This window comes from Penicillium angulare, assembly GCF_028827245.1.
Source record: "Penicillium angulare strain IBT 27051 chromosome Unknown utg000003l_segment0_segment0, whole genome shotgun sequence".
NCBI classification, from domain to species: Eukaryota; Fungi; Ascomycota; class Eurotiomycetes; order Eurotiales; family Aspergillaceae; genus Penicillium; species Penicillium angulare.
Window position 1 is genome coordinate 3,170,733 of NW_026623162.1, and position 14,832 is coordinate 3,185,564.

Below are 14,832 nucleotides of genomic sequence, written 5' to 3' on the forward strand. Positions count from 1 at the left end.
TATGGAAACGGAAGGTCATCCCATAATGCAGATGAAAAATCCTTTAATAGTCATTATGAAAGAGAGAATATTGACTGATCCACTGATTGACTGATGGATATCACAGTTTTTTCTTTCTTTCTTCCTGCCCGTCTCCATGTTTGTTTGTTTTTCTGCGCAGTGCTATGTATCTCAATACAATAGTAAAACTTATGTAGCACACAACTTCTCAGCAGATTGGTAGTCTCGGTGAATTTTCCAGGGTATTTCCAAGCCCAAGCAAGATTGACCATGCCCCAAATTTTGTCCGGGTCATTCAACGTGTAGGGCGATCGGTGCCGAAATTTATTTTGCGCGTCTTCATCGATAGTATCTAGATTAACTTTAACTTGAAGATTCAAATGTGCTCATCGTTTTCCTAGCACCCTTCAAGCCACCGAGTACTACCACGCTCTTTCTTGCATTCATTATTCTGTCTTCTTTTCATTTTTATACATTTTCCTGTTTGCATATATCGGCAAGTCATTAGATCAGTACCCACCACTCAGTGAAGATACGCGTGGTGGTGGAATAAAATTTCGTATTAATGCAAAGAACTGCATGCGTAAAACATTTATCACTGTGCAGGTGCTATGTATTGATTTTTCCCCTCTATATCACACTCATACCTATGCTACTAGCTCACAGCATAAAAATAGGTCTAACTCACCAGATATTCAACTTCAAGTTGCTCACACAGAAATCCAGCGTAGATCCAAGGCATCTGGTAATTATGTTCCGAGGCAAAGTGAGGCCATAGGGGGATTATAGTTAAAACTGAACATTTTAAACAGTCCTCTCGATAGTGATTTCTAAATTGCCCGGGCAGCTTTTTGATCTATTGATTTCTGTTTCCGCGGTGACTGAGCGGGTCCTGGCATCATAACATTGAATTGATCCATGGTAGAGATCAGCTGATGTGGGACATAGGTGAAATGATCAAGGGGCAGATGCCAGAACTCAGCAACTGACAGAAATGATAGATAAAATCAGGCGGGAGACATGAAAAAGTTAAAGCCAGCAGATCATGTAGAAATGATAGATAAAAAACGAAGCAGCTGGACATATCATAGGGTTTGACTAGGTCACGCTCCTGACGACTAATAAGGTGTATCACGTGGGGGTTCGAGATGTTTTGGTCCACTCCCGCCCCTCACTCCCTCCTGCCCAAAAGCATTCCATTGCGCAACTTAGCTCTGTTCGGCTCCATATGGGTGTTTCGATGGTCTTGTCGTCTTCTTGACCTCTACGTTGAATCTCTGAGAGGCAAACCAACTCGTCTCTACGGACCCTCCCTTCTCGTCAGCCCTCCTACGGACCCACAGAAGCCTCACTTCACTTCCCAGCCTCCATATATCAGTAGCAGCAGTGGGGTTCCGACCCAGTGGGCTACTGGGTACTCCTTAGCCAGTCTAAAACATACTATCTTGACCGCCTCTTCTAAAGCTTCCTCACTCCTCGCCGGACTAAAAAACACCGTCAAAAAACGAACCAGAAGGAAAAAAGTCACAACAGCTGATTGTGGTCTTCTAACCTACGTTCGGGCTGTCAAATTTTACCTGAATTCCTCCCTGAGACAGGCTTATCTTCTCTCGAATTCCTGGAGGAGATTCTCTCCTTGTTTTTGAGCTCCGCCTCAAATTTATCCCCTCAAAAAAATAACTATCTCCCCCTCCAACCCCTCTTGACGCGCCGCTATGCCCTGTTTCAAAGGCCTGGCCGTGAGTATCCATACTCCAGATGGCGCCATCTCAGAATACTCTATCCAGCGACAATCGCGTGCGTCTCGTATAGCTTGTTTCATTCCGGTCCCCCCGCCGAAGGTCCCGGATTCTAAGAATGGCAAGCCCGAACAATCAACCTTCGCTATCTCTATCACCCTCTTGAACCCCGGTCAAGATGTCCCTTACTCCACCCCTAAGCCAACCTCCGAGTGCCCATCACCCAAACCGAAAGTCGTTGGCGGCCTGCCGGGAAACACAGGAGAGCGCGGCCAATACTCCGGCGCTGTAGCGCCATACCAGGCCTTGACCAATTCACCCAACGAAACCGTTGCAGCCTACATATACTTTGATGGAAGGCAGAAGGAGGAGGTGGCTACACTGTTGCGGAGGGGAGAAGAGACTTGGGTGAACTCACGCTGGGTTAGCATTCCTGGATCTGAAGGCGGCGGCATTGCCGAGCGCGAGTTCCTGTTCCGAGAGGTCGGCCTGGAACGCTGGCTCAATGGGCTGGATTTGGAAGGAAAAGATGCGGCCGCCAAGATTGAGCGTCGCCGACAAAAAATGGAGAAGCGTCGCGCCAAGCGCCTAGAAGAGGGCCTGAGTATGGATATGGAAGCAGGCGCCTCTTCGAAGCCAAAGAACATCATGCGCTACGGTGGTGATGCTAAGGCACCGCTGGAGAATGTCTCGGATGATGATCTGTCCTCCGATTCTGATGATGATGACCCAATCCCGGAGACTGCTGGCCAGATCAAGGTTGCACTATTCCGCGTACTGGCGTCCGGAGAGATCAAACGGGGTGAATACTCTCCGCAATTTGATGCACACGATGATGACGAGGAAGGTGGCCAGGAGGGCGGAAATGGAGATGCCGATGTGGATCACACAACTAGCTTCGCAAAGCCTAAGTCGCTGGATCCAAAATCTATCAGTACCCAAACCGTCACCGGCATCGACCCGACTGACAAGCCATACGCAACTTTTACATTTATGTATCGTGGTGAACGTAGGTTTTTACAAGCCGAATGGGCTGGAGAATTGAATATCGCTAATCATATGCAACATTTACAGGGCAATTGCAGAAAATGGGCATTTTTAGGGATTCCAAAGCACCAGAAACACCCGCCGCAAAACGAAAGTCTTTACAAGCAGACTTCTCTAGCTTAGGCCCTCTCAAACCCGGCGGGACAGTTGGATTCCTCAATTTTAGGGATCAAGAAACCGCACGTAAGAGCAAGAAAGGCGATGATGAAATGGACAGCGATGACGATGACACCGATAATCCCATTCTGAGCAAAGCGGACGACGAAGAAACAAAGGACGATGACCAATTCCTCTCTCCGGACGACATCAAACGTCAGGGAGAACTGGAGGAAGGTGTACGTAAGATTCGGGTACGTTCTGTTACTATTTTATACTTTAATACTTATATTTGCTAACAACCCAACAGTTGAAGCGCCAACACTCCGCTGAGCCGTTCAATAGCGGCGGCGAGAACAACTCTGCCGATAGTCCAGCTTCTGGTACAACACCCCCAGCGCCCGAGCGTGCCACGACACCACCTAAAGCTACCATCAATGCCACAGCGGGTCCCTCTGAGCCTTCTCAGCCTCTCGCAGACTCAGCCGCAGCCGCCGGGTTTATTGGCAGTCCCTTGAAGAAGCAACGGGCCAGCGTATCCGCAGCTGACGAAAATGCGCTCCGACGCCGTATTGCGGAGTCCTCTGGACGTATCAATGAGGTGCTGGGCACAAGTACGAATGAGACTACGCCCGCCACCACATCGTTTGGTGATAAGATCAACTCCGCGGATTCAGCAGCTCCACTCCAAGAAGATGAGGAGCTATGATCTTGAAATTGTGACCGGTGGCTCTTTGCCCTATTCCTGGAGTCTGGGATGGGCGATCCTGGATTCATAGACTTTTTTTTGCTGGAACCTTATTATTGCACCACTATGAGCCTTTCAAGGAGCGACTGGGCCTTTATGCATGCTCCTTCTTTTCTTCTCCTCTCCTTTTCTTTCTCCTTCACCATTTACGCCGTTATGTCCAAATCAACACCACAGGAAGCATTCGGAAAGGGAAAATACATTAGCTGCGTCACCTATGAGTGACTTGTTTATAAGTTAGTATGCAGGGGATTATTTGAAAAAAAGAATATCAAACCGGCATGATCTATCTAATCTTGCAATTCTTGGTTGTAAACCGAGTACTGTACCTATTTTCCAACCTTAAGCTCACATAAGTATAAAATCAGACATGGCGGTAGAGCACCTAAGCACAATAGATCCGCAATTTCAAGCTGTGGAATTTGTCCGTGACACTAAATCATGATTTATGCAGAACCCAATACTCAACTTCGCTAAACTCAACTTGCCAGAAGATGTTCGCAAGGGGCTTTCCACGCCCGTCGCTCACGGTCTCATCCGCCATACTCAAGAAACAGAACGTTCGGACTCGGCCCGCTTGTTTTCTCCACCAGGTCATTCCAACTCCATCCACCTTTTTTTTCCCCCTCGGGCGCGCATCTCAACGAGGAACCAGCATTGACAAGCTAGCTAGAGAATACACACTTCCTCAACCCCGCGCACCACTCCCATCATGTCTCTGACGCGTTCAACCGACCCCTTGGTCTGGATCGACTGCGAAGTAAGTTCCCTTCTGCATGAGACTACAGCAACTTGTCGCGCCCACGAAAAAGATCAGGAACACAACACTACGAATAGCAAATACTCATGACTATACTGTGCGCAGATGACCGGTCTCGACTCCGAAAACGACCAAATCCTCCAAATATGTTGCTTCATCACCGATGCCCAGCTCCAAATCCTTGACGATGCCGGCTTCGAGACCGTCATCCACCACCCCGACTCCACCCTCGACGCCATGAACCCGTGGTGTATTGACACGCACGGTCGCACGGGCCTCACGGCCGCCGTCCGCGCCTCGACCACCAGCCCGACCGCCGCAGCCGAATCCCTCCTTGCCTATATCCAACGCTACGTCCCGACCCCGCGCACTGCTTTGCTGGCCGGGAATAGTGTACACGCTGATAAAGCGTTCTTAGTACGGGGGCCATATGCTGCTATCATGGAACATTTGCATTATCGTATTCTGGACGTGAGTACTATTAAAGAGGCGGCGAGGCGCTGGGGTAGTGAGGAGTTGTTGGCGTCTGCCCCGCCAAAGCAGGAGGTACATCTGGCCCGCGATGATATTTTGGAAAGTATTGCAGAGATACGGTACTACAAGGAGAAATTATTTAAGTAATTATGGAGCGTTGTACTCTTTTGTGTTTCATTTCGATGTTTTATGATACCAATTTCAAACTTGACGAGAGAATGATGTATTCGTGTTTACTAAGTATTTTGGATTCCAAGGTTAATTCTTGGTGGGGAGCTCAATGCTCCGGTGTTTGGGTTTTAGGGGAGATAAAAGCAATCACAGAGGGTTGTAGAGACAAAGGGTAGCTTGAGAAGCATAGAGACAATATCTCAGATCAATATACTACATTTGAAACCAATTGAACCCTTTGGTGGCAAAAGAAAACCTCGAAAATTGAATATGCGCCATGTCTTAGAACCGTAAGTGGGATGATCAACACATGACGCCAACCCCTCCTTCTTTCTAGTCGCTCAACTTTCGCTTCCTTTTCCCCCTTCAACCCACCCCTCTTAAGTTCACCATGTCAGTCCAAACTGTTTCTATTCAACCCTTCACTGACCAGAAGCCGGGAACGTAGGTACTTCCTTACCCCAATCTGTGTCCCATTCCTCTTCCCTGACAATGTTTCAGTTCTGGTCTTCGCAAGAAGGTCAAGGTCTTCCAGCAGCCCCATTACTCCGAATCCTTCATTACCAGCATTCTGCTCTCAATCCCCGAGGGTGTCAAGGACTCCTTCCTCGTCATTGGTGGTGATGGCCGTTACTACAACCCTGAGGTGATCTCCAAAATTGCCAAGATCAGTGCCGCCTACGGTGTCAAGAAGCTCTTGGTAGGACAAAATGGTATTCTCAGCACACCTGCTGCTAGCAACCTGATCCGCGTTCGCAAGGCCACTGGTGGTATCTTGCTGACTGCCAGTCACAACCCTGGTGGTAAGTTAGACAATCGTTGTCCCAGCGCTGTTACCTAGGACAAGCTACTAACACGATGCAATTGCTAGGTCCGGACAACGACTTTGGTATCAAGTACAACTTGGCCAATGGTGCCCCTGCCCCGGAAAGTGTTACCGACAAAATCTACGAAACCTCCAAGTCCCTCGCCTCCTACAACTATGTCGAAATCCCTGATGTCGACACCTCGAGCATTGGCTCCAAGACCTACGGTCCCCTCGAGGTTGAGGTTGTCCACTCGACCGCCGACTACGTTACCATGATGAAGGAGATCTTCGACTTCGATCTGATCAAGGATTTCCTCAGCTCCCACAAGGACTTCAAGGTGCTCTTCGATGGTATGCACGGTGTGACCGGTCCCTATGGCGTAGACATCTTCGTCAAGGAGCTTGGCCTGCCAGCCAGCAGCACCATGAACTGCGAGCCTAAGCCAGACTTCGGCGGTGGTCACCCAGACCCTAACCTCGTGTATGCGCACGAGCTTGTTGAGGCCGTTGACAAGAACGGTGTGCACTTCGGTGCCGCCAGTGACGGTGACGGTGACCGCAACATGATCTACGGCGCCAACACCTTCGTCTCTCCCGGTGACAGCTTGGCCATCATTGCCCACCACGCCAAGCTGATCCCCTGGTTCAAGAAACAGGGTGTTTACGGACTTGCTCGTTCCATGCCCACCTCCGGTGCCGTTGACCGTGTCGCCCAGGCCCAGGGTCTCCAAAGCTATGAGGTTCCCACTGGCTGGAAGTTCTTCTGCAACCTGTTTGACAACAAGAAGATTTCCATCTGTGGCGAGGAGAGTTTCGGTACTGGTAGCAATCACATCCGTGAGAAGGATGGTGTCTGGGCTGTCGTTGCCTGGTTGAACATCATCGCTGGTGTATCCAAGGAGAAGCCCGAGGAGACTCCCAGCATCGCTTCCATCCAGAACGACTTCTGGAAGACATATGGCCGCACATTCTTCACTCGTTTCGACTACGAGAACGTTGACAGCGACGGCGCCAACAAGGTCGTCGCCACTTTGGCCGATGTCGTTGCGCAGAACACCCCAGCTGGCGCTGGCGCTGCCATTGAGGGCCGCAAGGTTACCGACGCTGGTAACTTCTCCTACACCGATCTTGATGGCAGTGTTTCCAAGAACCAGGGTCTTTACGTCAAGTTCGACGATGGCAGCCGTATCGTTGTCCGTCTGTCTGGTACTGGCAGCAGCGGTGCTACTATCCGTCTGTACATTGAGCGTTATGAGAGCGATAACTCCAAGTTCGGTCTGAGTGCCCAGGAATACTTGGGCGAGAACATCGCTTTGGCTTTGAAGCTTCTCAAGTTCAAGGAGTATGTCGGACGCGAGGAGCCTGATGTCAAGACCTAAGTGATTCATTGTCACTTGGGCAGATTATCGTGTCACCCGCTGGATGGGGGTCACGGCTTTTATTCTTCAAAGTTTGATATACGAAGTTGATACGATGGATGACTGCAGAAACAAAGTATGAGATAGAAATAACAATATCGATTTGAGTAATATTCAGTTTGTTCCGCACTTTGTCAGTTGGCAAATAGTAAACGCATTATACTCTGCGCATTCCAGGGCTTTAAAATCACATATACAGGCTCTTCTCCTTTTTCTTCTTCCTATTTTTCTACCACTCCTTATCTATGATTACCATCTAACATATATCTACTACTTAGTGTTCAAATATGATATTGTCTTGATATAGTGAGATGTTATAACTTGGTATACAACACATTTTGCCGAGAGGTTCTAATCCAAGGCCCTTTAGCCTAAACAATTTATATTCATGGAAAATGGACTTATGTGGATGTAGGTATTGTGTTGAATGAAAACTGGCTATAACATTGAACAGAATAGAGTTTAGATAGAAGTACAATTTATCAATGAAGGAGTAATTCTTAATAGTTCAACGATGCAATACTGATGGGTCTATTTATTTCCAACCTTCGAAGTCTTAAAGCAAGTCAAAAATAAGCATCTCTTATTCCTCTCATTTCTGCAGTGAGGATCTCTAATGCCTCTCGCTAAAATGAACGTTGATCGGTGGTGCATTATGCGCATGGCGAGATCCAGCAGAAAGCCTGCGCGATAGTAAGTTGTGACTATCTGTGTTGATATTTTCTAGTAAAATAAAACAACTTAAGTGCTGATTTGGGTCTCTACGATAGTTCAAGGCTTCGAAGCAGCATCGAATTCCTTAGCTGTTCTTGGTAAAGCTCCCGATATCATTCATAATGTTATAACCCATATCGAATTTAATGCTCAGATCTAGTAGGCGCCACCGCTTTTGCTAATGACTTCTGCTGGCGAAGATTTATTCAGCACTTTGATAACCCTCCCCCGTCTTGATAAACTGATTGGGGTGCTGCAGAAGACACCGAAGCCAAGATACATGTATAGAGCAGGTAAGATTCCTTCAGAAGTCACCCATCGAGTGTTACCTATTAAACAGACTATTCAAGATTGTAATCGCCCGCCAGAGATGTTTTCGGCAATCAAGACGCTAAATTTTCGAGACATCCGGCCCTTTCTTCAGTCTCGAAAGGCCCGAAAAAATACCCCGCGGCCTTGAGGTAATGAGTGTCGATTTTAATACAACCTCTCATGCCGACACTTTTGCCTTACTTTCAATGAAACTTCGCTTCGCTGTCGCGACAAAGCTTTCTACTGCTGAGTTCTTTCATCTCAGGCTTTCGTCAAAAGCCATGGCTCCTCTATTTGAATGCGAGCAATTCTGGAGAACAAGGTTTTTGCTCCACGGAGAGCGAGGATATTTGAATTTCCTTACCGAAGAGAACTATCAAGATTGGAGACTTCTATATCGGTGCACTCGCTCAAAGTTTGTTTGGCCTCTCAAGCTTCAGGATTGGAGAAAGCAATGGCTCACTAATGAGAACATACGTGATCATTATGTGATGATCGAAGAGCCAAGTACAGCTCTAATAGATAGAAAAATGCAATCAGCAGAATTCGATAACAGTTTGCAATGGGAAAAGCAGCCCCCCCCCCCCCACCCCAACTCTTGTCCTTACTATCTACATAATGCTCGGCACGTTGACTTTCTTATATCTCAGCCTATATCGGAAATCTCCGATACCGTATATTGCTTATGTGGTCGACCAGCGTTTCGTTTGAAATCCCATACAATTGCGAATCCTGCCTCAATTTTGGAGATACATATTTCCGTCCTCGTCGATGATGAGCTCACATATATAACGGGATTCGATTTAGTTCACGGATTTGATGTTCCAAATACAGCCTTTGGATACAGAATCCCTGGGAAGCAAACCACTGTTCGTCTTCGTGATCGACAATTCAAGGGCTTCGAAATGAAAATGAATATAGACGGGGTCCGGGCCCTAGGACTCATAACGGATGTCGATGACCTTATCAACTATGATTGGGTCGGTCAACATGAGGGACCTGAAAGTACAATGACGAGGCGAGTCACTTCTAATGATCATATTGCTGCTATTTCAGGAGAGTTTCAGGTTAGCGACGGCTTTCTTTTGTTCAAATAAGCTTTTCCTCATATAGATTGCGTGTATTAACAAGGGTATTGCTTTACAGGATCAAAAGTTGATGGGCCCAGCAGTAGGTTCAATGGCTAAGCCTGTCACTACTGTTAGCGATGATAAATGTGTCCATCAAATACGAAGAAAATCAATCTATACGTTTAAATTGTCCATCTATCTCTATTATTTGGATAGCAATTTACTTGATTGAGGTAAAAAGATGTGGCTCCTATGCGTTACTCGGCACATGAATCGCTCCAAAAATCTATGTTTGTAGGTAGTATGATTCCATGGCGTTCATCAATTGGCCTAAACGATACCATAGTATTCAATCGTTCAGCTTCCCTTGAATTACTTGCAATAAAACAGCTTCTAAGTAGTTATTTATTGATTATAATCTTCGTTCTTGGCTTCATGTGCCCTGCAATAGTTGAAATGTATGAATCTTAAATTTCACGTACGAATTATAAAAGCGCATTCATAACCTCAGACCCGTTCTTAGCGTCTGTGTTGACTCTCTTAACAGTCAAGATAATCACGAACGATAGAAGGCGATGAGGATATGAAAGGGGCTAAATGGCCTAGAATATCCGCATTGCTGTCTTAAATTACCTAGATTCCAATTCCTTCTTTTCGATGCTAGGCTCTTTTCATGGTAAAGTGGATGCTGATGTGTATGTAGTATATCTTGATGAAAGCACTGTTAGAGGACATATACGCCCGTACTACTAGTAGTAGATAAAATGCAGTGATAAATTAGTAGCCAAATCAGTATAAAAGCTTCAAACTCACTTTTTCTTCTTCCTTCTCTCTTCCTTCTTCAGGCGAAATTCTTTCCAGATCAACTGCGAAGAACATTCATATACACTTAAAAGTTACAATTACCAAGACGAAAGACCAATCGCCTATCACAACCAGCATATCCCCTCTACCACCATAACACTTCCTATTCGCCAAAATGCCGGTAAGCACCATTTCAGATATCCAGAGCGATTACACTAACAGTCTTTTCGGCTGAGGGACGACGAGACCTTGGATATACACCTTGAAAAGGTGACCGAGCGAGGGTCTCTTGAAGTCGTTGTGGATGATTCTGGGTACGCATTTTTGAACTCCTATTCTCTGCACCAGACCAGTACACACACCAGCGTGAAGCGTACACTGGCACTGGGTCACGCACACGAGCAAGCGTCTCCGTAGCAATCACCATGTCTTCATCTTAGTACGTGCTTTTGGATTGCCCCTTTTGTTATTCTTCTCAAATTGCGCTGCTTTTTTTCCCCTGCAATAATTGCAGTATCATCATTCATTAAGCTTCCAATGTTATCATGATTAATATTGTATCCAAACCATTTCACGCTCTCAGAGATCACCAGCTGAGTCCTTCAACTTCTGTGACCACCAATCTCCCCAGCGCACAACACGCTCACTTCTCCTGGCCTCCTCAGCTGCAAAGACCACTGCATGACTACGGACTGCTTCTTCGAGCGTACAGCCAACAAACCTGGCCTGGGCAGTTTGAATATCCAATTCCCCATTCAAAACAGCCTGAACAGCGCTAACATACTTTCCTGCAAGTCCATAGTCCCCGCCCCCATGCGACTCGGCCCTCTCAGGCGGCGGCTTTGGCACATCGTGCACAATAGTTGTTCCAGACGCAAAATCATAAATCGAGATAGTATAACTGTCATACTCAATTTCTCCCGTAGTCCCATAAACCCTTCCTCTTCGCTCACACTGTTTCTCCGTCGGCGCGACCATATGAAAAGAAGCAGTTTTCGCAAGACGATGTGGTGAACCCGTCTGATCATCCCACGCAAAAGTGACCACCTGATCATCCATAACGTCATTATCTGCCTCATATACACAGCGTCCATACCAGGGGCGTGCCGCAATATCTCCATCACTCTGCACTCCAAACTGATAATCTTCACTCAATCGAGACATCAAATGCTTCTCAGCTGCATCGGCTCCCTGCGCCGAATACACATCTTCGATATCAGGGCAAACAATATCAACTGGCCACCCAGTATGTCCCCTTCCAAGATGCCGGTCCTTGTATATTCGCACCGCGCTATAGCTGCACTCTCGCTCCGCAGGGCAAGAAACACAGGTAGTAGCGTCGCCCGCTGTAACAGGTTTCCTTGAACGTCGGAATTGTGTCAAGGTTCCAGCTGATGAGATACTCCGTGGGAAATGCGGGGCAGATCTTTTCTTCTGTGCTTCTTCTAGACAAGTAGGGGAACAGAGTAGCCATAGGATAAAATCAATATCATGACATGATTTCGTGAGCAAAGAGCCGTCACCTGCTGCTGTGGCACGACGCCAGTTACCGCGCACATAGCTATGGGAGAAATGCCACCATCCTACGGGCTCGGTGTGCTCGAGTGAGACTATATCGCCGATCACGCGATCTTGAAGTAGTAGCTTGCGAAGTAAGATATTATGTGGGCTGTAGCGGAGGACATGGCCAATGGAGAAGATGGCTGTTTGTTCACGGGGAGCTTTGGTAGGACCCTCGGGTGGTTGAAGGGTACGATAGACAGTCAAGCAGTCTTTCAGTGAAAGAGCGAGAGGTTTCTCGCAGAGAATATGAAGATTCAATGGGGCAATGGCCTGGATAACCCCAACATGAGTTTCGTCCAGTGTGCAGATGAAAACTCCGTCCACACCTAGAGGGATTGTGTCATCACCGCTTTGAGAAGCTTGTTTACGTCGCTCGGTCTCCCAGGCTAGCCAGTCACGCCAGTCGGTAAATTCTTGGCCTTTGCTTGGTGTTCCTTCTGCGCCCCAGATGTAGTTTCGGCCAAATTCGCGCCGCTTGAAGGGGTGGGGCTCGGCGACGGCGTGGACGTTACCTGGCGTTGTTCTGGTGACGGCACGTGCGTAGGCGTTTCCTCTGGAACCAGCCCCAATTACTAGGAAGCGGCTTACTCTTTTTGTCGAAGAGCTGGACAGCTGTGAAGGGATATCGGGTAGAGGGACTTGAGCTTCTTTCATTTTCGCGTGGTAAAGACAAGGATTGGGCTTTATAATCCAAGAATTATAGACAAGCTAGCAGGGACTGATCATGAAAGAATAAAACCATGGATTAGGCTTATCTGTGCAATTTTATATTGCTATCGGTGAGTTTGAGGTTGCACCGCGGGGCGTGTTGCAGTGCGGGGGAGATGGGACATCAGCAAAATCAGACGAGCGCTGATTGGCCCCGGCTTAACTATAAGCTTCATTATCTACGTTCATAGAGAATGCAACATTAATAAAGGGAAAATCAAATAGTAGAGAGGATACCAGGAGGACTATGAGTAGAAAAGAAATATTAAGCGCTTGAGATCAACATGATTTGTAGAAACTTGGCAGCACAAATCCCCAGGACGATAAGTGGATCCTCCGCCCTTCTATCCAATTTTGCAAGTGCTCGAGCCTTCATCTTCCCTTTCCCCATGACTACTTATACCAGTCACTCATTCAAGAACTTCAATCTCAGTACCTAGCTCTCCTCCATGTCTTTTTCAATTACCAGGTTACCAGAACCCTAATTTCCGAACGTGCCTAGGTGACGAAACCTCATAAAATCCGGGACTAGGTCCCTTTCTCCCTTTTGATGATTTGATTGTCCGTGGCATGCTCAATAATAGCATGCCGAGTCATGGAATTGAGATAATCAGTACAGTCGTGTTTCCTAAGAATGACATGATACTCAGAGCTACCCTTCATCCAGCTGGAAAAATAAGAACTGGATCCAATAAAAGGGACATTAGCGTACGCTGATATAGAGGAAATGAAATTCTGGGAGACAGGGAGATATACTACCCCTGGAAATGGAGAGGAAGACGCTTTAGTTCATGAAGCAATGCCTTTGCAAGATGTGATGGAAGATCTTCACCTTGGTGCAAGAGTTTGGAGCCCACATGAAGAGGAAGACCAGGGTAATTTTGTAGTTTCAACATATCGTTTTCTTCTTGATAAATGAGAAGGATACACGAAGCGACCTTGGCCATTTTTGGAATATTAGGCGTCTCCATGCGGAAATGCTACTGAGATGGGCGTGGGTGTACACTGTTTGCGTAAGGATAGAAGTGAAGAAAATGAAGGTTTTCAAGATATGGAGTAGGATATAAAAAAGGATATAAAAAAGTACAAAGAAATTATGTCATCTAAATATGCAGAGATAATCAGGCGATCTCCAAGGTTCCAAATAATATGGGTTGTCATATTGATAAAGAGTGTGGCATATCATCCCTATGATTTTCTAAACAAAGGATAAGTGAAATAGATCAAACGTCCAGCGCTCCAGCACTGCAGGGTCAAATGGTCTAGGTATCTCGATTCTAGTAACTGTATACAAAATAGACAGTATCTTCAAAATTCAATTGGTGATACAATAAATTATTCCATATTAAAGATACATTCATTCAAAAATCCAGAATTCACACAGGTCTCAAGGTATTTAAAGCTCTCGGCATTCGAAAAATCCACATGGCTTTTCTCCTGGGGCCCAGGCCTCCTCCCCACTAAGCCCCCGCTAAGTCCCCACATCCCCGCTTAAAGTACGTCCAAACTATTCCAAGAGACTAGACACTCCGTGTAAGATCACTGATTGGCGGGGTAGGGTGGAAGGTCTGGGTGATTGATAATATCTGGCTTCTTGAGAATCACGAAATAGCTTCCAGAGAACCAAGCCCGATTAAATGCACTGGAGCCAGATAGAAAGACAATCGTTAGGGATCACACGACAAGTGTAGTATGAATTGACGAAATACGGGGAATTGATACATACTGGCCAGTGAAAAGATTGGAGATGTCCTTGCCTATCGCTCTGTAGTGATCTGGCTGAAGGACCTCATTTGTCTTCTGTAATAATGGAGATGCATCGTCGATCTCGAGACCAGGATAGTTGGCAAGCTTGTATTGGTACGTATTTTGCTTGGCATCGTGCAATTTGCTGTAAATGACCAGGATGTAGGACGGCGGCATCTTGAGAGAATAAATGAGCAATCAACGATATGTAGGGGATCTTAAAGTTATAGATGAAAGTTATAACTCCGCGACAGAAACAGGCTGACCCCTGTTCCGTGATGGTCACATGATAGTTCGATCTGGCCCCGATCTGGGGCTATCCTGGGCTTGGATAAGTGTCATGTGCTGTGCAAAATAAGAAGAAACAAGACATTAATGCCGATGCGCTCGCTAATATGGAACGTCGAGAAGTGGGGTTTCCAGAGGGTTCTGGTGACAGGAGGTAGAGGAGTGCACGGTAGATGGCGGAATTAGATAACTTGCCAATACTCCTCGGTACACTAGTGGGGTAAGAAGATGAAGGGAACGCATATCGAACTCACCCGTTCTTTCAGGTGTACTTTTATTTCCTAATAAATGCCCAGAAAAAGCATACCGCTAATGAGCAAAGCGATACCAATTCGAATTCATTGGTCGGTAAGATAGTGACAAGAC

At 46.7% G+C, this 14,832-nt stretch overlaps 7 protein-coding genes across 7 annotated transcripts; 4 read left to right on the top strand and 3 right to left on the bottom strand.

The window, feature by feature from the left end:
- Positions 1 to 1,715: 1,715 nt before the first annotated feature.
- On the top strand, positions 1,716 to 3,591 carry N7478_003336 (uncharacterized protein; the record flags this gene model as incomplete). Its single annotated transcript, XM_056919550.1, has 3 exons — positions 1,716 to 2,748; positions 2,814 to 3,136; positions 3,193 to 3,591. The coding sequence occupies 3 exons, from the start codon at positions 1,716 to 1,718 to the stop codon at positions 3,589 to 3,591; spliced, it is 1,755 nt and encodes a 584-aa protein (XP_056782708.1).
- A 751-nt stretch (positions 3,592 to 4,342) lies between these two features.
- Positions 4,343 to 5,011, top strand: N7478_003337 (oligoribonuclease; the record flags this gene model as incomplete). Its single annotated transcript, XM_056919551.1, has 2 exons — positions 4,343 to 4,390; positions 4,496 to 5,011. 2 exons carry the CDS (start codon positions 4,343 to 4,345, stop codon positions 5,009 to 5,011), a joined length of 564 nt encoding a protein of 187 aa, XP_056782709.1.
- A 415-nt stretch (positions 5,012 to 5,426) lies between these two features.
- pgmA (phosphoglucomutase PGM2) lies at positions 5,427 to 7,222 on the top strand (the record flags this gene model as incomplete). The annotated part of the gene is made up of 3 exons (XM_056919552.1): positions 5,427 to 5,479; positions 5,537 to 5,838; positions 5,907 to 7,222. The coding sequence occupies 3 exons, from the start codon at positions 5,427 to 5,429 to the stop codon at positions 7,220 to 7,222; spliced, it is 1,671 nt and encodes a 556-aa protein (XP_056782710.1).
- Positions 7,223 to 10,336: 3,114 nt separating this feature from the next.
- Positions 10,337 to 10,578, top strand: N7478_003339 (uncharacterized protein; the record flags this gene model as incomplete). Its single annotated transcript, XM_056919553.1, has 2 exons — positions 10,337 to 10,342; positions 10,384 to 10,578. 2 exons carry the CDS (start codon positions 10,337 to 10,339, stop codon positions 10,576 to 10,578), a joined length of 201 nt encoding a protein of 66 aa, XP_056782711.1.
- A 162-nt stretch (positions 10,579 to 10,740) lies between these two features.
- On the bottom strand, positions 10,741 to 12,378 carry N7478_003340 (Gfo/Idh/MocA family protein; the record flags this gene model as incomplete). Its single annotated transcript, XM_056919554.1, has 1 exon — positions 10,741 to 12,378. One exon carries the CDS (start codon positions 12,376 to 12,378, stop codon positions 10,741 to 10,743), a length of 1,638 nt encoding a protein of 545 aa, XP_056782712.1.
- Positions 12,379 to 12,960: 582 nt separating this feature from the next.
- Positions 12,961 to 13,379, bottom strand: N7478_003341 (uncharacterized protein; the record flags this gene model as incomplete). The annotated part of the gene is made up of 2 exons (XM_056919555.1): positions 12,961 to 13,099; positions 13,189 to 13,379. 2 exons carry the CDS (start codon positions 13,377 to 13,379, stop codon positions 12,961 to 12,963), a joined length of 330 nt encoding a protein of 109 aa, XP_056782713.1.
- Positions 13,380 to 14,106: 727 nt separating this feature from the next.
- Positions 14,107 to 14,355, bottom strand: N7478_003342 (uncharacterized protein; the record flags this gene model as incomplete). Its single annotated transcript, XM_056919556.1, has 1 exon — positions 14,107 to 14,355. One exon carries the CDS (start codon positions 14,353 to 14,355, stop codon positions 14,107 to 14,109), a length of 249 nt encoding a protein of 82 aa, XP_056782714.1.
- Positions 14,356 to 14,832: the final 477 nt, after the last annotated feature.